The sequence below is a fragment of the Plecotus auritus genome (assembly GCF_963455305.1).
Source record: "Plecotus auritus genome assembly, chromosome: 8".
Lineage (NCBI taxonomy): Eukaryota > Metazoa > Chordata > Mammalia > Chiroptera > Vespertilionidae > Plecotus > Plecotus auritus.
Window position 1 is genome coordinate 130,726,391 of NC_137782.1, and position 24,403 is coordinate 130,750,793.

General features: G+C 52.0%; 1 protein-coding gene across 7 annotated transcripts in view; it reads right to left on the reverse strand.

Moving 5' to 3' along the window:
* The window catches only part of DYSF (dysferlin), a 208,304-nt gene that overhangs the window by 133,800 nt on the left and 50,101 nt on the right, over positions 1-24,403 (reverse strand). For all 7 annotated transcript variants that reach the window (XR_013961376.1, XM_080683296.1, XM_080683294.1 and 4 more), the window contains exons 5-13: positions 18,275-18,389; positions 16,308-16,519; positions 14,269-14,397; positions 13,803-13,865; positions 12,695-12,745; positions 10,357-10,387; positions 9,648-9,763; positions 6,498-6,624; positions 1,954-2,057 (exon numbers count right to left, since the gene is read on the reverse strand). Coding sequence is in view for 6 of the 7 variants with exons in the window: in XM_080683296.1 (XP_080539422.1) it covers positions 1,954-2,057; positions 6,498-6,624; positions 9,648-9,763; positions 10,357-10,387; positions 12,695-12,745; positions 13,803-13,865; positions 14,269-14,397; positions 16,308-16,519; positions 18,275-18,389 (948 nt within the window). In the remaining variant the exon portion in view is untranslated. The remainder of the gene's footprint in view (positions 1-1,953; positions 2,058-6,497; positions 6,625-9,647; positions 9,764-10,356; positions 10,388-12,694; positions 12,746-13,802; positions 13,866-14,268; positions 14,398-16,307; positions 16,520-18,274; positions 18,390-24,403) is intronic.

Sequence of the window (24,403 nt, forward strand, 5' to 3'; positions counted from 1 at the left end):
GGCTCCTCCGCAGGGCGGCCCGAGAACCAAGCAGGGGCAGAGTCCCCTCCCACCTGATACGTCATTTTTCCACCTTCCCAGGCCTTTCCGCCACAGTGTCTGCTCTGAGCTTATGGAGTAAATGAAAGTGGGCTCTTGTTTCCCCACAAGTCAGAGAAACAGATGCTAACAGATACAGGAACAGGATGCATACGGCGCCTTGGGGCCTGAACTAGTCCATCAGACGTATGGGGGTTTTGGAAGCTGGACATTGAAAGGTGCAACACCTTTTGCGGGCGAGTCAGGAAGGGCACCGGGGTGCACAGGCATGGGCAAAGGTGAGAGGTGTGACCCCGTAGGGAAATGAGAGACTGGGCAGATGAGAGAGGACACACGGCTCTGGAGCCAGAGCCACCATGCCAACAGCCTTCATGGCTTACAATAGCTCCAACCTTGGAATCTGAAAACGTGGCAAACCAAACTTTGGCTGGGCCTAAGCAACCTTGTGCCCCAACACACTGTTCACAAACATAACAAGAAAGCAGCTGTTATGACTACTGGACTGATAACTGCTGAACTGCACATGGAAAGCACTGCTTGGAGTCTGCATCCTATGCTATGCCATCTGCACCAACAGAAACGCCTCCCTTCTATTGATGTAATCCTCCCCTTGCTTTTCTCATAAACGCCCCGCATCCCTTTGTCTCCTGATCAGAACATCATTTGGGCTCCCGCCTAAACCGGAGCTTCCCAGTTATTCTTAGTGATCTCAAATAAACGTCTGTTTGCCTCTCACTTTGAAAGGCCCTTTTTATTTTTAAGTTAATAATATCCACACAAGGGCCCACCCCACCCAGTGCTCCCAGCCGGGCTGCAGCGCTGAGCCAGCCCAATAGGGACACTCCCACAAAGACTGTGCGGGCTAATATTGACCAAGGAGATGAAGAAAGTTTGACTGGGCAGGACCTGGTCAGCCAGGTTATGGATTTTCAACTTCACTGTACACACAGGGCTATGTTTTAGAGTAACTATTCTGGTAACTTTCTTTGGGGAGAAGCTGAACATGAGCTGTGGGGCAGAGAGAAGGGATGGGCCTCCAGACATGTTTGAAGTCAGGGCCAGGGGAGGCATATTTGGTGTAGCAAGGGTCTAAAAGGGGGAAGAACTGACGCAGGCCCACGTTTTCTGCCTTCAATGGCGGTACCTGGTGAGGATGGAGGCTCCCAAAAGTGGGCAGGATGAGGCAGATGATGACTCTTTGAAAGGGCCCAAGAGGCAGTAGATAGAAATGTGCAGAAAGAGCCCTGGAGGCCTGGGGTTGAAGGGAGGGTCAGAGTTAAACAGAGCTGTGGGAGTCCACCTGTGGAGAAGGGACATCTAAAGGCTGGGCATGGCCAAGGAGAGCCTGTAGGCTGGGCAAATGCTGGGGGACTCCATCCTATGTGAGGTGGGATGGAGCAGAAATCAACAGGGACTAGAGCAACAACCCTGCCTCTGGGCAGGAAGGTGGGCTGCAAGGAAGAGAGGCAAAAAAGAGAGGAACGTCAGAGTGATCCAAGGGCCCCTCCAAAGTGGCCTTTCTCTGCCCAACTCCCACCACACATTTTTAAAAATAATCATTATGTCTTTATTACATATTTTTTAGTTTCCCTATCTTTACGCCTTCACATCTAGTTTTTATGCAATTGCTTCATTTCTCTCCAAATAGTCTCGTATGCACCCACTATCCATCTGTCTGCTCCGTGTCCATCCACAAACATGCGTCAATCTCAGAGACCCAAGCGCACCCATCCACATGTGTGCGCTGCTGCCCAGAGAGCTAGGCCTACGCGAGTGTCGCCCCTCGAGTCCCACGATCAGCCTCACCTGTGCGCACGAGCCTCCGTTGGGCGTGGCCAAGGGCAGCACGTCTGCACCTCACTCTGTCCCATGCTCTGCCCTCCCTGAGCATCCTCGCGCTTCTTTGCTCCTTACCATTTTCCCTGCGAAGCTGACCTCCATGAAGGGATCCACCAAGTTCTTCTTGTTGCTGTCAAAGCCAAAGAGCTGCTTCACGTTGTCCATCACGGCATCGTCCACTAGAGAGAAGGACACGCTGGTCACTCACTGCCCACCTGCTGCCCTGCCTCCAAAACCCCGACCTTCGGCCTGCCAGTCTCCAGGTGCTCTTGGCAAAGACAGAGATGCTGAGGCTCCCGCTAAGCCCAGGGTCTCCAGGAGTGAGGGCGCCCAGGAGGGAGGATGCCCCAAAATACTTCCTCACCTAGCCCCCCCACAGCTTGTTCACTAACACCATCACCCCACCCCTCAGCATCTTTCAGAACAGGTCCACCAATTGATGGGTTAGAAATCTACATCAGTGAAGGCAGTAAACTTCCGGAAAAGGACTGGAAGTTGTTATAATATCTCATTATTGGCATCTGTTTGACATTTCTCTTTACATCCATTAGCTCAGTGATTTACCTAAGGTTAACCAACAAGTCAATTCTGGGGTTTTTATGAATTTTTAATCTATATTGCTCCAAATCAATATTTTTACTAAATTAGCCATGTTTGCATATGTATGTAGAGAGAGAGAGATGTGTATTTGTGAATGTAAGCATATGGATATGTAATCTATAATGTATATTAATGAGAAAGGAGATTGACAGTTAAAGATCATAGTCTTGCTAATGTCTACACGACTACAACAGATAACAATTAACAAATATTTATATTCTATATTAGAGGCCTGGTGCACAAAATTCATGCACAGGGGGAGGGGAGGTGTCCCACAGCCCAGCCTGCACCCTCTCCAATCTGGGACCCCTCAAGGGATGTCCAACTGCCCGTTTAGGCCCAATCCTGGTAGGATCGGGCCTAAACAGGCAGTCGGACATCCCTCTCACAATCCAGGACTGCTGGCTCCTAACTGTTCGCCTGCCTGCCTTCCTGATTGCCCCTAACCGCTTCTGCCTGCCAGCCTGATCACCCCCTAACCACTCCCCTGCCAGCCTGATTGATGCCTAACTGTTCCCCTGCCAGCCTGTTTGCCCCTAACTGCCCTCACCTGCAGGCCTGCTCACCCCTAACTGCTCTCCCCTGCAGGCCTGGGTCCCTCCCAACTGCCCTTCCCTGCAAGCCTGGTCGCCTCCAATTTCCCTCCTCTGCCGGCCTGGTCACCCCTAACTGCCCTCCCCTGCTGGCCTGATTGCCCACAACTGCCCTCCCTTGCAGGCCTGGTCCCTCCCAACTGCCCTCTCCTGCTGGCCATCTTTGGCAGCCATCTTGTGTCCACATGGGGGCAGCCATCTTTGACCACATGGGGCAGCCATCTTGTGTGTTGGAGTGATGGTCAATTTGCATATTACTCTTTTATTAGATAGGATAGAAGCCTGGTGCAAGGGTGGGGGCCAGCTGGTTTGCCCTAAAGGGTGTCCGGGATCAGGGTGGGGGTTCCCTTGGGGCGTGGGGTGTGGGGCGGTCTGGGCAAGGGGCCTGTGGAGGTTTGCAGGCTGGCCATGCCCCCCAGCAACCCAAGCGGAGGCCCTGGTATCTGGGATTTATTTATCTTCTATAATTGAAACTTTGTAGCCTTGAGTGGAGCCAAGCCTCCTGCTTGCTCCGTGGCCACAGCCATTTTTGTTGGGATTTATTTATCTTCTATAATTGAAACTCTGTAGTCTTGAGTGGAGGCCAAGGCAGGCCAGGGCTGCGGAAAGCTTGGCTTCCTCCATCACTGGGGGCAACTCAAGCCTCCTGCTCTCTCCAGCTCCATGGCTACCGCCATTTTTGTTGGGATTTATCTTCTATAATTGAAACTTTGTAGCCTTGAGTGGAGGCCTGGGCTGGCCAGGGTGTGCGGAAAGCTTGGGTTCCTCCATTGCTGGGGGCAACTCAAGCCTCCTGCTTGCTCCGTGGCCACAGCCATCTTGGTTGGGTTAATTTACATACTTGCTCCTGATTGGCTGGTGGGCGTGGCTTGTGGGTGTAGTGGAGTGGTGCTTAATTTGCATATTACTCTTTTATTAGATAGGATACCCACCCATTTTGTTTTATTTATATTTAAACATTGCAGAGAATTAAACATAGAGCACCTTCACCTTCAGCAAAGCAAACATTTCCATTTTCCCAACCCCCTTTGGAATCTCACCAGCTTCACTCTGCATAGTTTAATCAGTAAGTGCAGAATGTTTTTAAGCACATATTTTTTGTTATTGTTGTTAATCCTCCCTGGAGGATGTATTTTTCCATTGATTTTAGGGCAGTGGAAGGGAGGGGGGAGGAGAAAGAGACACATCAATGTGAGAGAGCTACCCACACTCCCACAACCAGGGCGGGGAACCTACAACCCATGTACGTGCCCTTGACCAGAAACAAATCCAAGACCCTTCGGTTTGCGGGCTGATGCTCTAACCACTTAGCACATCAGGCAGGGCTAAGCATATATTTTAACGACCATTTAATACTCATTACATATTTAAAGACTTTCTCCATGATTTTGGTTCAAATAAACCTGTACAGAAGGAACCCATTTCATTTATTGCTGTCATCAGTCAAAGCAGAAACCCTCAATTAGCTTTATGCAAAACTTGTAAACAGAGACCCAAGTAGCAAAGGTTCTCACTGACTTATGAGCCACAACTGGCTTATGCCACCAATGAACACTCAAAGCAGCGGCCCACAGCCCACAGAACAGTTGAACCACTTCAGGAGCCCTGGCCGGTGAACAGTGGTTAGAGCATCACCCCGGCACCCCAAAGTTGTCACAGGTTAAATTCCTGGCCAAGGGCAGGTAGCCAGGTGCAGATTTAATCCCCCACCCCCGGGGCACATGTGGGAGGCAACCAATCAATGTGTGTCTCTCATATTCATGTTTCTCTTTCTCTCTCCCTCCCTCCATCCCTCCCCTTGCCTTCCTTCCACTCTCTCTAAAATCAATGGAAAAATATCCTCAGGTGAGAACTAACAAAAATAAATAAATAAATAAATAAATAGGAAAATAAAGACTACCAATGTTAAAGAAATTAATTTAAAAAAAAAAAGACTACCAATGTTTGCACCCTACCCCAAACCAAGTCAATCTGAACCACCAAAGGTATGGCCCAGGCATCCCTACGTTAAAGCTCCCCGGTGACCCTAGCACCCACAGTTCTAGAATATTCAATATACATACAGTACATCCTCACTTAAGGTCATCAATAGGTCTGTGCCTTTAAGTGAACAATATATAATGAAACCAATTTTACCATAAACTAATTGATATAAACAAGAGTTAAGTTCGTATGGCATCACATCAGCATAATAACAAAAGGTGTTGAACAAAATGACGTTCGAGGACCTGCTGTAATTCCCCCAGCATTTACTGAGCACACGGGATGGGGCCAATACAGGGCTAGCCACAGTGAGAAACCAGGCAGTGGCCACCCTGGCCTTCCTGCGAGGACGATTACATGGCCACATAAGGTGACCCACTGCTCCAGTGCCGGAGACTGAGTGATTTCCCGGGACCTGGGACTTTCAGGGCTAAACCAGGACAGTCAGGAGCAAACTGGGTGCTCATCCTTCATCCGCGGAGACACTGAGCTCTCCCAACATGTCAGTGTCTGCCTCCCCAGTCCAGGGTCTGCCAACTTGCAGGCTGGGCTTCCTCAAAGAAGAAAAAAAATCAATGAGATCCAGCCCTGAGCACAGAACAGAGAGTCCGATGGTGCTGACTCCCTGGTGAGAACCAAGAAAATGGGTCCACAGAGGCTAATCAACCAGACCAGGCTGAGGGGATGCGGAAATGGAGCCCAGGGCAGCTGTTCATCTCAAGATGTCTTGCATCTCTGTGACTCCATCAGCATTTCTATTTCTTTTTATTCATTACTAGAGGCCCAGTGCACGAAATTCATGCACGGGGGGTGGGAAGTCCTCTCAGCCCAGCCTGCACACTCTCCAATCCGGGACATCCCTCTCACAATCCAGGACTGCTGGCTCCTAACTGCTCACCTGTCTGCCTGCCTGATTGCCCCCAACTGCCCCCCCTGCCAGCCTGGTCACCCCCAACTTGTCCCCCTGCCAGCCTGGTCGCCCCATGCAGCCTGCTGTTCAGTCATTTGGTCGTCCCTCACTAACCCCCCTGACAACCTGATCGTCCCATGCAGCCTGCTGTTCAGTCGTTTGGTCATTTCCTCACTAACCCCCCTGCCGGCCTTGTCATCCCATGCAGCCTGCTGTTCGGTCGTTACCGTTACTGTGATGGCATCATGGACAATTTGCATATTCCTCTCCTATTAGTATAGATGATTGCTTTTCTGTTAAGAACAATAAACACCCTCGGGAAACCTAGAGAGGGGTTGAGGCTTCCCCAGAGGACAGCGCAGAGGGCTGGGCACTGTTCTAGCAGATTCTGTGAGTGAGCACACCAGGCCAACGGGAGGCAGGGCAAGAGCAGAGGGGCAGCCCCTCCATCCATTCCCTCCAGGGAGCTGATGCGGCCCAGCAGGGTCCCCATGCGGCCCAGGCCTTCAGTCCCAGGGAAGACCCACACTCACTCTGCGGTAAGTCCTCAGCCCTGAAGATCTTCAGGCAGAAGTGCGCCCCTCGGAGGGCCACGCCAGTCGGCCTGAGAAGGTTGCCTTCGATGTCCTCCTTGTCTTCCGAGGGGTCCTTTCTCTCCAGCTACAAAGCAAACCAAATGTGATTCCTGACTCAACGGCATTTTCCCTTCCTCAACCAACACCGCCGAAAGGGCGCATTCTGAAGAGAGGCAAGTCGCACTGGCCGCTCACCGGCATGGACCCCAGGCCAGTTCCTAACCTGGGGCTCGCTTCCTCCTCTGGGCAGTGGAGACAATAACAAGAAAAGAGACCAGGACGAGAAGGTGGGACCAGGTGGCAGAGGACACGGCACAGGGCCAAGCAGGAGGGAGAGCAGGGAATGACAGGGGACAGTGAAGATGGAGACGAGGGAAGATGGATGGGAGTGGGAGCGGAGGGAGGGTCAGCAGCCAGGCCTCTCACACTGTGGGGCTCTCACACTGTGCCGCTCTCACACTGTGGGGCTCTGACTCTCCAAGGGAGCTGAGGGCAGAGCTCAGGAGAGAGACAAGTTTAGAAACAGCCACTATGGGGAATGAGATAAGGAATAAACTGCACCGGTGGCAGCAACCATGGCAACCAGCACCTCCGGGTGACTTCTGCCACCAAAACTGACCACGGAGCAGACAGTGTGTGGTAGGGACAATGGGGGACAGGAGGTATGAGGGAGACCCAGGGGTTAGTAAGCATGTAGTGAGAATTAGGATCATGGGGAGAGGGGAGAGTTGGCAAGGGGGAGCTGATGGACTGGGGAAATGAGAGAGATGGGGGGCTGTCACCCCAGTGAGGAAGAGCTGTCACTCAGCAGATAAGGAGGGAGAGAGGCGGAAAGAGGCTGGTGGGAAGAGCTGTCACTCAGCAGGTAAGGAGGGAGAGAGGCAGAAAGAAACTGGTGGGGAGAGGGACTCCCGAGCTCCGATCTTAGAAGAAGATCAGATGTTGACGGCTCTTCCGTGAGGACACGTCACACTTCATGGCAAAGACAGGAATCCACACACAAGGACCCTCTGAGGCCAGCTCTGCAGGGTAGGTCACAGCCCAGAGGACCGAGAGAGGGGTAAATAGCCAGGGACACAGTCACTGCAGGAGGAGCAGTGCTGGGGCTGGGAAAGGCTGCTGGGCCCACAGTGCACTGCGGTGAGGACCAGAGGCAGCTGCTCTCCAATCCCAGAGGCCTGAGGAGAGCTGGAGCCGAAAGCAGGGGCTTCCTTCTGAGCTGGTTCTAAGAGGAGTGACTTCCTCAGGGAAAACCAAGGTTCCAGTTAATAGGAAGAGGAGGAAGCGTTGTTTTACAAAAGGATAATAGATTCGGAGATGCCACATAGAAGGAGCAAGAAGCACAATGGCAGAGAGACAGGCTACAGCGGGACAGGGCTGGAGGGCCCGGGGTTGGGGCTTGTCTACCTGAGCTCCATCGGCCCTCAGCACAGAACCCTGCGTTCTCCCTCCCCTAAACTTTCCACTGTGGATTCTTGAGCTCTGTCATCAGCCAGCTCCTCCTCCTTGACATCCTCATGGGACTTGCCCTCGGCCTCCACAATTATACGAGGCTTCCCCTGGGAAACCCCACCTCCCACCACCCCTCCCCTGGAGATCACTTTCCCCCTGCAGACTCTCCCACTCCTCCTGGCCAGCACAGGCTGCAAAGACAGGGCCACCCCTGGCAGCTGCCCACCTCTAACCCTCCATCTCTCCTTCCTGTAAGTCCGCACCACCCACATGCACCTCTCTCTCCCACCGTTCTCCCTGCCGTGACAACCAAGCGCAGGTCCTGTGCTCGCCTTGCCTGGATGACGGCAGTGCCTGCCTCACCGTTTGCCTATCTGATTTCCAATTCTCCCATCAGGGAATCCACATCCATGTGGACAAGTCCTTCGCCAGCACAGTTCCTTGTCCTCCACCAACAGCGTCTTCATCTCCCGTCCCCTTCAGCTGCTAGAGGCCTGGCCCCATCTCCAACTTCCAACCACGCAGAACCACTCCTCCAGCAAAACCTTGGCCACTGACGCCCCCCTCAGAAGACAGCTTGCAAGCTATCCGCCTCCTCCAACCCCACTCACAGAGCGAGACACCAGCACACAGCGTAGCACACAGCGTGGCACACAGCAGGAGCTCAATAAGTGTGCATTCCGTATTCTCTGTCCTCTGCACCAGCTCTAGGTCCCGTCCTCCTGCATCTCCTGCCCCGATGCCCCGGCCACCTCGGCCCTGTGCCTCCACCAGGCCTGCCTAAGCCACACCTGACACCTCCACCATCCACCTCCCTGTCTGCTTCTGGGCCACTGAGCCTTATGAGGCTGTGCCACAAAGTCCCCCTCCCAGAGTGGGGCCGGAGACCCTCCGTTTGTATCGAATGAGCACCTCATTCCTCTCCCACAACTACTACTCCAAACCCTTTCTCCTCTCTCCAGACACAATGATGCTGCTATCTCCCCAACTCTAAACCTTTCTCCTTCTACCACCTCCAACAAATAACTGTTCTTCCTGAAATGATCTCACATCTGAAAATATATATATATATGCAAAAGACAGATGATTGCCAGAGATGGGGGAGGAGGGGAGAGTGAGGAAATGGGAAGATGGTCAAGAGGTACAAACTTCCAGTGGTCAGTCATGGGGACATAAGATACAGCATGGCGACTATAATTAATAATGTAAAATTGCATATCAGAAAGTTGCTAAGAGACTAGATCTTAAAAGTTATCACCACAAGAAAAAAGATTTTGTTTGTAAATATGTGAGGTGACAGATGTAACCAGACTTTTTGTGGTGATCATTTCACAATATATACAAATATCGAATCAGTATAACATATAACATGAAACTAACATGTCACATGTCAATTAGACCTCAATAAAAAATTATTAAGAGAAGAAAATATGAATGTATATCCTTCTGAGAAGATTTGCAAAGAGATATTAATAACAGTTCTCTCTGAGTGATAGAATTGTAATTCGTTTTTTACTTATACTTTTCCACATAGTCTACATTTCTCATAATTACTGTGCGTTCTTTTAAAGCAGAAAAACGGAAGTTGTTTGTTTGTTTGTTGGTCCTCCGCTCCCAGGTAAGGAGCTGTGAGGAGGACCGGGGACATGTACTCACAGGCGCTTCGTTCCCAGGCCCCAGCACACACAGGCTTGCTTTCAGGTAGCCTCTGGCCCCAGCGGAGAAATCATCAGGGTCTGAGAGCAGCAGCCACTTCCTGAGATAGGCATGTCCTACGGGAGACAATGCCCACTGGTGATCACAGAATTGGGAGGACCCAGGTCTGCAACCACATCCGGGAGCCGAGGGCGGACTACACATGGATGAGGTGAAGGACCCGTCCACTGGACATGGGGGCAGGACTCAAACTGTAGAATAAAAGGTGCTTGGAGTGTGCAAGTAGGTTTGAGTCAGAAATGTTCATAGGAACCCCAAAGACAGACTCGGGGCCATTTACCTCTCCCCCTCAGGAAGTGACCAGGGCAGAGCAGACACCTGGCTGTGGAGAAATCCTAGACTTGTCACCCAAATGACCCGACCCACCCCTGTCCAAGGTGACCCCAGCCTCCAGCCACCTTTGCTAGGGGCCTTCCAAAATGAGCATCCCTGGCTGACTCGCTGAGACCCTCATGAGGGCTGGATCTCCCTGGGGGGCCTGTTCCACCTGGAAGGTGAAAGCCTGCCCTCCCTCACCTCCAGGACCTAACTCCACCTCTACATTCTAAAACTCCCCAAGAGCAAACTGAACATCCCAAGTGTGTGTCCCCCAAGCAGCCTCCAGACCAAAATGCAAGGACATGGCCAAGTTGATGAGAAGGTGACTCACGGGGCTCTCTGTAGATGGCACCCACATCTATCTGAAATTAAACAGAGAAAACACACATCAAACTCTTGCCCCTGGAGTGTTACATAAAGTGCAGTGCATCAGATCATCCCATTAAAAACCATGTTTTAAAGGGAGTGCCCTTGTGGTAGCTGGATGGGACACTGCCGATTCATGAATCGCTTAATAAAGCCAGTTAGATCTTCCGAAAAAAAAAATCATGTTTTGAAGAACGTATGGAGACATGGGGAGATGTTCTTCCTTTGATAATACATGGGAAGAAAGAAAGCGGAATATTTTGTTGTTGTTGTTAATCCTCACCTGAGGATATCTTTCTCACTGATTTTGAGAGAGAGAGGGAGATACATCAATTGGCTGCCTCCCACAGGCACCCTAACCCAGACTAGGAATCGAACCCACAGCCCGTCCTTGCATGAGTTCATGCTCTAACCACTGATAGCACTGGTCAGGTCAAAGGTGGGATACATTTGGTTAAAGTTTGGTCAAGTACATATGTGCATAGAAAAGAAAGAGGAAAGGAGATACAGCTGTGACTGCTCTTCTGGGTGGGAAATTTGGTGGGTTTTATTTTATTTTTATTCTTTCCTGTATTTTATAACTTTCTATTTAAAAAAACAACCATAGATTAGGGTGATGTTGATGGTGGGGAAACGGGGGACAGGAGCAGGGATATGTGGGAACTCTGTACTGTCCTCTCAACTTTGCCATGAACCTAAAACTGTTCTGAGAAATATTTTTTTAAATCATGGATTACTTTTATCATTAGAAAAAAAAAACAGTGTTTTACCTTAACTGTTGGGTTCTCAGAAAACGAAGTGTTTCAAAGATTAGCGACTCCAGATATAATGAAGACCCATTTGTTACAGAACGACAGGCTCCAGCCCATGCCTTTGCAAACTGACTTAGTGTCCTACCTGGTGAGTTACTTCCCAGAGGAAAGGGGTCACGTTTTATTTGGATAGCAGGGGAGGTTAAAGTATGCCTGTTTCTTTCCATTTGATAAATGCTTGAAGACACGAAAATGAGAAAATCCGTAAGAATCACATTACAACAGCATTCAGGGAGGTCTCCATGGCTAGCTGCCTTCCCTGTGTGCAGCCTGTGAAAGCAATCCTATGAGCTGAACTGTACATTTCTCGGTTCTCCACAAGGGCCTGTTCACTTCCGCACTGTTTGAGACAAATGAGGGGGGCAGGCTGCCCTCGCTCCCCACTGCCCCACCCGAGTCCCTCGCTGCACACCTGGGTGACGGTGAGCCCGGCACAGAGCACTGGCTTCTCTCTGGCCCTGATGGTCAGACCAGGAGGAGCGCTGCCGAAACTCAAAGTGCACGCTGCCTGTCCAGATGTCAGGACAAACACAAATTAAAAATAAGAAGCTGAACTCCCCTAACAGAAATAAGGGAAGTCTCTTCCCTCTTTTTGGCAGAAAATTTACCTAACAACTTACAAATGTAAGTACTTTCTCTTTCTTTGAAATAGATCTTTTTTTATTTTTTATTTTTTTATATATATTTATTGATTTCAGAGAGGAAGGGAGAGGGAGAGAGATAGAAACATCAATGATGAGAGAGAATCATTGATCGGCTGCCTCCCGCACGCCCCCTACTGGGGATCAGGCCCGCAACTCGGGTGTGTGCCTTTGGCTGGAATCGAACCCCGGACCCTTCTGTCCACAAGCCGACACTCCATCCACTGAGCTAAACCAACGAGGGCGAAATGGATCTTTTTAGAAACTAAATAAGCCTTCCTCAGTTTTGTGACCCAGAAGCATCTTGCCCCGGGTTCTCCCCATCTCTGTGGGGAGCGAGGGGCCTAACTTCAGGGCCTGCCTTGCTCCAAGTGGTAAAGCTACCTCCTCTCATGAAAATGTGAGCTTATTTTCTGTTTCCTCTGGATAAAGACAGCTAACACAGACCGTCACCCCAAGGACCAGGTCGCGTGAGGACGCACGACGTGTGACCCATGCTGTCAGGCTCACTCACTGGAGGACGAGTTACTGTTCATCTTGAGAACCTGTAGGGGTTGGGTTCTGACCGCTGGGCGACGTAAAAAGACTTCTGCCCTGACAGTCTCTTGGTGGATTGTCGGGGATGCACATCGCACTCTGGTTCAATGATTCCTCAGTAACACAACCGCTCTTTCCCTTCTACCTTTGTGGAGAGGATTTCCAGGCTGGCAGATTCTGTTTTGCTAATTCTATTTCGCCAACACCGACCAAGACAGGATTTCTGAAGTGCCAACCCTGGCCCATTACCCACAGAGCCTCCACTAACACGGAGAAGCGAGAACTGACTGCTCGCAAAGAAAATAAACCATACCCGGAACTCCCCGATGAGAGCGTCAGTCCTGCGGGAACGGGAGTCCACCACCTGGAGGGAAAGATAAATTAACTCTCATCTACGAGTAAATGTTGCCCAGACAGGGTCCAGCCCCACCGCTCTTCCCCCGTACTCTACTCCAGAGATTGTGCTAAGCCATGTCTAACCCACACAAGAACCCTGTGAGTAGGTGCTATTATTCTCCCCAATTCACAGATGAAGAAACAGAGGCAAAGAAAGAGAGATTACAAGACTTGTACAGAATCACACAACTCCTAAACGGCAGCGCAGGGTGAGAATGCAGTTTGGCTCCAGAGCCCATACTTTTAACCACTAAACTATGTTGCCTTTTAGAGGAAAGGAGAAAAGAGCTGCCGGGACCCAGAGGAAGAAAATCTTGGCCAGAAACGGGCACATGGACAAACAATCCTATATAATAAAAGCCTAATATGCAAATTGACCAAACGGTGAAACGACAAGTGGAACAACCGGTCGCTATGATGCACACTGACCACCAGGGGGCAGACGTTCAACGCAGGAGCTGCCCCCAGCCCACAGGCCCCAGGCCAGGCAAGGTGGGTGCCAGCGGGGTCCCTCCTCCCCCCCCCCCCCGCCCCAATCACCTCTGCAGCGGCGGTGGCAGCGGGGGGCGGGGCCGGCTGGCGAGCAGGGCGGTGGCAGGGGGCAGGGCCGGCGAGTGAGCGGCATCAGGCTGGCCAAGGCAGTTGCCAGTGGGGGGCCCGCTGATTGCCCTGCCAGTAGCCCCACAGATGGGCCCTGATCGCTGGCCAGGCCTAGGGACCCTACCCGTGCATGAATTTTGTGCACCGGGCCTCTAGTACAAGATGAAAATCAATGTTCCCACTACAAGAATGATTTCAGGTCTCTGACCCGAGACACCTGGGGTGCTGAGCAGCGGGCTCTCCCCTCTCAGCTGCTGCCTCTATCTGAACTGCTGGAGGCATTTCTGTGACCAGCAGCTTTGGGGTGAGCCTCTGCACAGCACTCATGCCCTGGGCTTTAAGGCTTCTCTGTCACACACGTGCATGTGTGACGGGCATGTGTGTGTACACAGCCCACAGAGGACGCTCCGATCACTCAAACGTACCGTGATGAAGATGGGCTCATCGAACAGCTCCGCTGGAGAGTCAAACACGTTGAAGAATAGAGTCTGTTGGTTCGGGGCAAAAGGGAGACAAGTGAGTGCCTGCCAATCCCCAGGCCGGGGAGAGAGTCAACTGCCCACCACAGCCCTCGGGCTAGTCCACACGGAAATCGTGGAGTGAGCTCAGCCCGCACTGAGCTCTGGGGCTTGACAGAGGTCATCATCTCAGGGACAGGGTGAGTGGCTGGCCCTACAGGACGACAGGGATGTGGAGCTGTAGGAGCCCAAGGCAAGAATAAGAGCTAAAACCATCTCTCCAGCTCCTCAAATAGCCTGTTCACACCTGGCCCATCTCTCCACCCAAAGTTAGCGCCGTATGTAAACACTGAGTGGCTGGCCGGGCGTCTGCTGTGTGCTCCCTACTCAGAGGGCCCACCAGGGTCCCAGTCCTAATCCCAGCGCCTCCCACCTCATTGAAGAGTGGGCTGTTTCCCTTGTGGATCCGCGTCCGCCTGGTCTGCCCAGCGGCAGTGACCTTGACCACAGGCTTGATGTTCACCCCTGGCAGCTGGCGCCCCTCGATCACCTGGACCCTGATCTGAAAGCCAAGAGGGGGCATGAGCAGGAGGAAAGCAGAAGTGGTCAGAAACACACACATCCCACTCCCACCCCCCAAAAATCAGAAATCTCAGGGACCATCCTAACTGCAGGTCTTGGGAAGGGAATTAAACAGGAGAAACCCGGCAGGCGTGGCTCAGTGTTTGAGCATCAACCTATGAACCAGGAGGTCACAGTTCGATTCCTGGGTTGCAGGCTCGATCCCCAGGCAGCTGATCCATGATCCTCTCTCATCATTGATGTTTTTATCTCTCTCTTCCTCTCTGACATTAATAAAAATATGTATTTTTTTAAAAGACTTAGGAGAGCCTTGTAAAAACAATCCCCACCGAGGTCCCTTGCTCCTATAAAACCCACGGTTCCACACAAGAGCTGCCAGGCTACCCAGGTAAGCTACCGGCATTAATTCCCAGCACCAGGTCAGGCATCCCTCCCCAGGTTCCTGCAGCCGCTGGCACCTCGGGCCCTTTGACGCTGATGTTTTTAAGTGGCTTGAGCATTCTGCAATGACAATTCCCTCCGAGACTGAACTCAAATAGTAAGGCTCCCCTCTCTGCTCTTTATAAGATGCAACGTTGTTCACATTCTGAGAAATAAACTAAGAATTTCCTCCACTGACTATAAGTAAATGAAGGTTTCAAAAATACGAAATTTTAAAATATTAAAACAATTTTCATGGGAAAAATAATGTTTACTGTCTAAAAATAATGTTTAATGTCTAATTTCTAATCAGTAGTTATGTATTGATTGACTTTTTAAAACTAGCATTCTATAGAAGAATATATTATTAATTACAATGGAAAGATAGATGAGTGTTTTTTATTCTCTTCTTTTTGCTGTCTTTTCCAAATTTTCTTTAATATAAATATTAACCTTCTAAGGAGAAAAAAAAGCAATAAGAACATGTCTTGAGAATAATAAAAATATGTTAGAATTTTGTTTTTCAGGCAAACATAGTGCTGATAGCTGGCACGTTTGCCTAAATTACCATGCTTTAAAACTAAAATATATTTTTACAATTTGTTGCACTTACTAGAGATTTGTTTCCTATTTTTTAAATATATTTTTATTGATTTCAGAGAGGAAGGGAGAAAGAGAGAGAGATAGAAACATCAGTGATGAGAGAGAATCATTGATCGGCTGCCTCCTGCATGTCACCCATTGGGGATCAAGCCTGCAACCCAGGTATGTGCCCTGACCGGGAATCGAACCATGACCTCCTAGTTCATAGGCTGACGCTCAACCATTGAGCCAGGCTGGCCGGGCTGTTTCCTATTTTTAACTTTAAAAGTAGTTCTGTAGAGTTAAATATCACTAAGTGCAACTATATCAAAACGGAACATTTTGTAGAAAAGCAAACAGATAAACAAAGGACCAAAATTAAAAGGCAAATAAAATGGAATGGATTTTTGGATAAAAATATGTCAAAGGGTTAATAGTTTTATTATCTGAAGAGGTTAAACAAATTCAAATTTCACAGACTTTCAGAAAAATCATGGCACGAAGGAAGGGCATGGATATAGGGAGAGGAAACATAGCCAGACAGCTTCTTAGCTGATGCTCACACTGCATGTCCAAGGACCACACCTTGAGCAGCAGGAGCTAGCGAGCCAGGTAAACTCTGGTTGGTAAACAGATGTGCTGAATCTCTGCAGTGTACCCCCCTTCCCCCCGCTTTTATTTTTTTAAGAGCAAAACCAGGGCTGGGCAGAGGCTTATACTGAGGCCCCATGATGTGACTGCCTATTGCGCACCTTCCCCGGCCCCGGAAAACCAGGCTTCCCCCAGGAGCGCTTCTGAGGTCTCCCCTGAGTCAGGACAGACAAGCAGGCACCGGCACTACAGCCGTGGGCCCACTAAAGGAGGAGACTGGCCACAGACGGCCCTTACCTGGAAGTCCTGCGGCTTGTCCGACAGCACCTTCCTGGGCACAGGGGCGCTCCTCTTCCTTTTATTCCCAGGGTGGTACGGGGGAGGGTGGGAAGCTGGCTTCTTGGGAGTGGAAGGAGCCCCCGGGCCTGGGGGGCCGCTCTGGTCCAGGAAGGGCTCTGCCTCATCTCCCGTGAGGCCCTGGTCCTCGGTGTCCTCCTCTCCTCCTGTGTCTGGGAGGAGAGGGTGCTAGTCAGTCCTGGTCCCTGTGTCCCTGCCCTGGGGACCCAGCCAGGTAAAGGGGGATCCACAGGGCATGGCACCAATACTCACCACCCACCCCAGCCCCTCTCCTTCCCCCTCGATGAGCCCGGATGGATGAGGAAGGAGAAGAGACGCTTCCAGCAGCTGCACGTGGGGGCAGTCAGTCCAGTTAGTCAACAGGAAGAAGAGAGGATGGCCCCCCACCCCCTGTCCTGCAGGGTGAACCCCTCGGCCACCGCGGCCCACTCTCGTGAGCTGAGACGGCAGCTGTGAGATGGTTACGGGTAACAGGGTGGGATCAGGACAGCCCTGGCTGTGTCTCACCCGTGGGGGCCAGCCACTTCTTTCCAGAGTATCTCGTGTCCACAGTGCTGTCACTGAGCAGGGACCAAGTCTCTGCCCGGCTCTGTGCCCCACCTGGCACGTGGGTGGGCACAGCCCCGGGAAGGGAGGAGGGAGTGGGTGAGGGAAGCCAGCCTAGCTCCCCTCTCCCACTCAACCCTGCTCTCCCTGCCACCCTGGTCCCACGCAAAGCTCAGGAGCAGATGCCATGTCTGTGGGGGACTGTCCCTCTCACCACCTTCCGGCAGGACCAGGAACTGGGCACCTCTAGGAGCTTCCCCTGCACAGCGTGAACCTAACTCGGTCAGAGACACCTCAAAATTGCCCAGCACATTCGGGGCCCTGCAGCTCCCCACCCTCTGTCCCCAGGAGCACCCCTCCTTTTTCCCTCAACCTGTACCCCAGCCAGAGGGATCTCCCATCGCCAAGCTCAGACAGTGCAGGCCTCAACGAGACGGGCACTGCACTGCCCCCTCTCCAACAGCCCACACAGGGCTGGGCTCCAGGACTGGCCCGGGGCACCCGGAGACAGGGAGGGCTCTACCCGGAGACGGGCTGCTCGGGTGGTGCTGCGTCTGCCTCCAGGTCTCTTTACCAGGAGAGAAGCTGTAGACTCTTTTCCCACCTGTGTAGCTTCCTGCCCACCCAGCAGGCCGGGCCACCCAGGCCCCTCACTGGTAAGCCAGCCACCCTGGGCTGGGTCCTCCCTTGACAAGCCTAGCAGAGGCAAGTGGAGCGAGCTGAAGCAACCGTGGGACTCAGTGTCTGCTCTTTTCACAAATGATAAACTATAGGCCCAGAGAGAGAGAATGGCCAGCCCAACGTCACACAGCTACTGGGTGTCAAAGGTAAGACTGTAACTCATGTCCCTGGACTTCAACCAGAGCTCTTTCAAGGAAATTCCAGCCCTTTTGTCACATGTCATCACCCAAGGCCTGCTAGGTCCAGGGCAGGGAAGCACTGGGCTCTGGGGAGCGGGTGGGGCCTCAGGCATCACCTGGGAAAAGGCCCGTCCCACAGGCATGTCCTCTACACCACAGCGCCCACCCGGGCGGAGCACACAGTGCTGAGCACCGGCCCAGGCACAGCCCCCTCCCTGGAGCTGGAGGGGCAGGGCATCCTCACACTAATCCGAGTGGCACCTGGGAGCATGCCTCCCGCCTTTTTCCTGAGTGACAGAGGCAGTTCTCAGGAAACCCCCCCGACCCCCCCCCCCCCCCACACACACACACACACACACACACACACACACACCGGTGTCCTCCCTCCCACCCCCCACAAGGCTGCACAGGCTGCTGAAGCCTCACTGTGGCCCCGCCCCCACGCCCTGGAGCCTGGCTGCGCTTCTTCCCTGGGCCCCTCAACTTGAGGGGGCTCCTCACCAGCCATCATATCCTGGTCAGGCAGCGTCGGGGAGGGGTCCAGAGGAGTGGTGGGTGGGAAGAGAGGCACAGCTCCAGGGAGCGGCGTGTAGGACACCTGCAGGACCAGTGAGGCCTGAAAGAGAGGGGGGCGGGGCAGCAGGTGGGTGCACTGGCCTCAGACCACCGCCCTCCACCATCCTTCCTGTTCCTTTCATCCCTCCACAGAGGAAGATGGCTCTGACGAGGGTCAGGTTTGCAGGAGGCTGTGGCAAAGCCACACCTCGGGGTCCCTCAGCATAAGAGCACAGCATCTGAAGTCAGGTTCCACCACCCAGGAGCTGTAGACTCTCTGTGCCTCAGTTTCCTCCTCTATAAAACGGGGGTAGTAATAGCAATAGCACCTTCCCCAGGGGTCCCCACCTCACCTCCCGCGGCTCCAGCTTTGAGCAGCCAAGAGGAGAGTGACTGGTCACATCACTCAAATGGGCATGGTGGGGTCAGGTGGGTGGGGACACAGGGGGAGGCTGCCTGTGTCCCCACCCACCTGACCCACCATGAGAGCTGCCCTGCTCAAAGGCCACTGCACCCGAAGAAAAGGTACAGTCCCGGCAAGCTCTCCAGCCTTGCAGCTCCTGGGCCAGTGGGGGCCTGGCCAAGCCTTCCCTGGAACCCCAGGTCCAGCAGCCCTCCTGGGGTAGCCTTTTTATCGATCAAAGTAGTAAGTGCTCTATTTAACAAAGGCAAAAGAAAACCAATTGCTATAATTCTACCACTATTTGCATTTAGATATCATTATCTCTCATAGTTTTTAAACAGTGTACAGCTCTGTTATATATAAAATCCTTTTCTTTTACTTAATGTTAGACAGTAAGCATGTCCCCAGGTTTTGACAAACTTTTTTTAAAATATATTTTTATTGATTTCAGAAAGGAAGGGAGAGGGATAGAGAGATAGAAACATCAATGAGCTGGGACCAAGTCTCTGCCCGGCTCTGTGCCCCACCTGGGGCACAGAGAATCATTGATCAGATGCCTCCTGCACGCCCCCCACTGGGGATCAAGCCCGCAACCCAGGCATGTGCCCTTGGCCAGAATCGTACCTGGGGCCTTTCAGTCTGAAGGCCAATGCTCTATCCACTGAGCCTAACCGGCCAGGGCGACAAACTCTTTATAAATGTAATTGTTAAAGATGCATAATATCGTCTGAGCAACTCTAGTATAATTCACTCAGTATCTCTCTCAACTGAGTAATAGTAGGGATTTCCAGAAGGTTCTGGAGCAAAAGCTGATTCTGAGACCGAAGATGCTCCAGGACCTGGATGTAATCCAGCTCTGGGGCTCGAACCCTCAGATTGAGGTCTGAGCAGGGGCAGCCAGTCTAAGTAAAGGCAGGGCTGGTGGGAGGGTGGGGCTCAGAACCCTGAGGAAGGAGGCCGAGTCAGCTCCACATCCCAGGAGACCCTGCAGGAGGCCTGGCAAGGCAATGAGACCCTTCACTAGTAAATATCCGGATCCGAGGCATTGCCTAACCGCCGCTGCAGGTTCCTAAACCACCACCAGGTGTCGCCACGTGCGCAGCCAGCGTGCCTCACACTCGCATCCCAGGAGCCTGCAACCCAAAGAAGGAAAAAAAAAAGAGCAGCCTGGGTGGGTGGGGGGTGGGGGGGTGTCCCCGCCCCAAATACCCAGACCCTTCCCTGCCCAGCCTGACTCCTGGAGACTCCAATTCAGGCTGGGGTGGATCTGGACATCTCTATTTTTCTCCACTTCATCAAAAGGCAATTTTCTGTGCTCTTTGGAGAAATAACTAATTGCAGTGTTAGGCCAGGTTTAGTAGAAGACAACCCTGAAACATTTTTTTATGCCAGAAACCAAGGAAATAACCAAAAAATGATGGAAACATGTCAAAAGGACAAAGAGTCAGTTGCTGCCACTGGCCAAATCTGGGCAATTTAAACATGAAAATAAATGATAATTATATTAAACCATTGACTAAAAGAAAAATACATGATTCCAAATGGAAATAAATAAGTAAATAAAACAGGAAGGAAGCTTTTTTTTTTTTTTACAGTGAAATGCCAACTGATTCACACACACAAAAATAACTGATTTAGAATACCACCATTTAACAATCATCAACACAATAGCCCTGGCCAGTGTGGCTCAGTTGGCTGGAGCGTCATCCATTTACCAAAGGGTCAAGGGTTTGATTCCCAGTCAGAGTATATACCCATATTTCAGGTTCAATCCCCAGTTGAGGGAAGTGGGGGAGGTAACCAATCCATGTTTCTCTCTCACCTCTCTCTCTCTCTCTCTCTCTCTCTCTCTTTTTCTCTCTTCCTCTGCCCCTTCCTCTCTCTCTAAAATCAATAAGAAAAAAATAATAATAAGCCCAACCAAGAAGCAACAGTGGTTATTAAAACTGAGGGGTAGCCCTGATGGTGTTGCTCAGTGGTTGAGCATCGACCTATGAACCAGGCGGTCACGGTTCCGTTAGATTCTGGTCAGGGCACATGTCTAAGTTGCCGGCTCGATCCCCAGTAAGGGACCTCCAGGAGGCATCCCATCAGTGATTCTCATCATTAATATTTCTATCTCTCTCTCCCTCTCCCTTCCTGTCTGAAATCAATAAAAATATTTTTTAAATTGATGGGTAAAAGTTGAATGAGGCACCAGGTCTTTACAAAAAGCACCTCCCCCTCAAATTCTTACTTCTTAGGGCAATGGATTTGGGATTAGTGGAGAAATTCAGCAAATGCTACTTTAACCAAAAAGGAAGCTTAATAACACAGTAATGAAACAAATCAGTCTATCCCACCTGGATGCAATAGGGCAGCGCAGCATCACTGTGTGGTATTCCTGCCATCGATGCACACCCTACATCTAACTGAGGAAACATCAAACTGAGGGACAGTCTCCATGATTACAAGCCTGTATTTCCAAAACTGTCAAGGTTTCAGGTTATAAAAGTCAAAGAAAGACTGAGGAATTCTCCCAGAGGGAAGGAGACCGAAGAGTCAAAACAACTAACACAACACATGATCCTTAATTGGATCATTTTGCCCTAAAAGACACTGTTGAAAAGGTTGGTGAGCCCGGCCAGAGTGGCTCCGTTGGCTGGAGCATCGTCCTGTACACCACAAGGTGGCTCCAGGTACTTGAATGAGACTTACAGCCCAGAACCAGCTCCATCGTTTATACGCCTATCCAGGAGCCACAGGGACATCCCTGGCAGCTTCCAGGGACCTAGAACCCAGGATCTAAAACACATCTTGCCACCAGGGGGCAGAAGCCAGGGGCCACTGCTTCAAAACCAGAGGTGGTTAATACTGGAGGCCTCTAGCTCGGCTGAGGATCTAAAAGAAAGGGGACATGTCTGTGGGACCCGCCCCCAGTCAGGACATCCCACCCTCACCGTGACATCATCATCCCCTCTCCCCAACTCCAGACATAACCAGAGCTGAGCTTTTCTTCCTGTGGGAGTGTGAGCTCCATGCTTTCCTAGACCACATGTCCTTGGCCTACAGCCCCCAGTAGGACCCTCTTTCAGTCCCACCACAGGACAGGCCCATTCCTCAGGTCTCCAACCCCAGCACCACCATTCAGACATCCTAGCAGTCAGTCATGTGTCCACCAACTGGGGGCAGGAACCTTAGTCACCCATGTCTGCCATCTTGGGGTCACGGTCAACAATATCACAGAATTTTGAGGGTCCTGTCTGGCCCCCAGGCTAGGAAGGCCCAAGAAACCAAAGGCAAAGACAGGAGACAACTCATCAGATCCTCCTACAGGTCCCACAGCCCGGCTCTGGGGTCCTTCCCTCCCGCCCTGCTCAGCTCCACCTCAGGTCCCAGCTTCTAACACGTTTCCTCCTGGCTCCCGACCCACCACACCCCTAGTTCCAGGTGCACTCGTCACCGACGGGCTTTTTTCTGATCTGACTCTGGCTGTCAAGGCTGAGGCGATGCCGACAGTGTTCGTGGTGTAGCCAGACTCTCATTAGCAAGCTGCTCTCTCCTAAGACATTTGTGAGCACGTGACTTCTTTCCTCCATGTGTGTCCGCACCCCCGTGGCTGGAGGTTCCCCCAGGACAGGGGAGTGTTTTCCTCTTCAGTCTGGAATCTGAGGACAGATTGGCATCTTCCCACGGCCCGCAGCCCAGTGTGCCAATCTGAAGGGACTTAGGAGAGGACACTGAGTGACAGCCAAATGGACAGCAGCCCCCGCCCCCTCTCAGCCCTTCATGGTCCCACAGGCCCTGTGTTCACTCCTGTCACTCCATCAGCAGGCTCCCGCAGCCCTCTGAGGCAGTCTGGGCTACAGCCACTCGGGGAGGGGAGCCTGGCATGCTTGGCCCCTTTGGCTCAGCCCAGAAATCGGCGTCGATAAACGGCCAGTGAGAAGCTACCGCTTCTGGCAGGGCTCTGTCCTTCTGCCACATCCCTCGTTTTCTGTGCCTCCCACTGCAGTGCAGCCCCAGTCCCAGGAGGGAAGCCCCGGCACAGAGGGTCTCGGGACCTGCCTGGGGCTGCACCGTGACTAATGCTATCACAGGAAGTAGAAGACAGTCCTGAGGCCTCTCCACAAGGAGGGAGGCCCCCTCTCTCCCAGGCTGTGCTCAGCTGGGGGCTCACCCAAGCGGGGCCCAGCCCTCCTCTCCCATCCATCACCTCTGGCTCTCACACCCCCTTCTTGGAGACATGGTCTGTGAAGGATTGACCAGCTCCACAGCCAACCAGGGGTCCCAGTCCCGGGAAGAGAAGGCAGCAGGGAAGGGAAGTGCAGAGTGGGGGAGGAGCGGCGAGGCCTCTGGGGGTGCTGCCAGCCTGGCTCAGCCCATGGACAGGGCCCAAGTGTGAAAAGCTCTGTCTCAGGGGTGGGTGGACCTTTGAGCTCACAGTGCAGCCAGTGCCGAGCCTGCAGGAACCAGTGTCAGGGAGCACACAGGGCTACAGGCAGAAACATTTGAGCAGCTCAGCTGGGAAGTGAGAAAGCCTGGTTGGAGGCGCTGGGGGCCGGACACAGAGCAAAGGAGGAGCCCCATCCCTGACTCAGAGCAGCTCTCAGCAGCCGCTGTTGCCTGCCCCCATTTCTCCATCAGTGCTCACACCTTCACAGCCTCTCCAGGGCCCCTGAAGGGGGAGTTCAGATGTCCCCAGAGTCCTTCTGGACTGTAGTGATGTAATATTGTGAGTTATAATAAGAAATACATATTTGGTCTTGACACCCTGTTTCTGGCACACAGCTCTTAACACCCTTGGAATCTCCTAGGTGTTGAGAGCATTATGTTAATGTTACATTAGTGAGGTGACCAGGAAAGCAACTGGCTGGCGACCATGTGATTAGAGGGTTGAAACTTTCAGCTCCACGTTCCCCCCACTTCCCCAGCCACCTCATCCTCCGGGAGGGGGGGAAAGGGGCTAGAGATTGAGTTTAATCACTGATGACCACTGATTTCATCATTCATGCCTGTGTAATGGAGCCACCATAAAAACCCCAAAGAACAGGAATCGAAGCCCTCTGGGCTGGTGCTTGCACACGTGGGGATGGGGCAGAGCGGTGGGCCTGGAGAGGCACGGAAGCTCCTCGCCCTCTCCCACACCTTGCTCTCTGCATCTCTTCCATCTGGCTGTTCCTAAGCTACATCCTTTTACAATAACCCAGGAATCTAGGAAGTAAAATGGTCCTCTGGGTTCTGTGAGGCGCTCTAGGAAATTAATTGAACCCAAGCACAGTGTCGTTGAAACTTCGAATCTATAGCCAGTTGGTCAGAAGCACAGGTGACAACCTGGGCTTGTGATTGGCATGTGGGGAGGGGGGTGGGCTCCTCTTATGAGTCTGAGCCCGTAACCTGGATAATTGAGTCTATTCAAGTCCCCTGAGAGTTTGGGAGATGCACCCTCTGATGCAAGTCCCCGCTTGGACATCGATTCCCTGTGTGACGTCAGTCAGTCACCCTCTCTCTCTAGGTCTCATAGTGATTCCATTCAGAGCCTTGCCCAGACTGGCCACTTCTGATTCACCAAGCCAGCCAGGAGCCTCCCCACACACACACACACACATAGTCACACTCACACTCATACACACACTCACACACACACTCTCACATTCATACGCTCACATGCCTACACTCACACCCATACACAC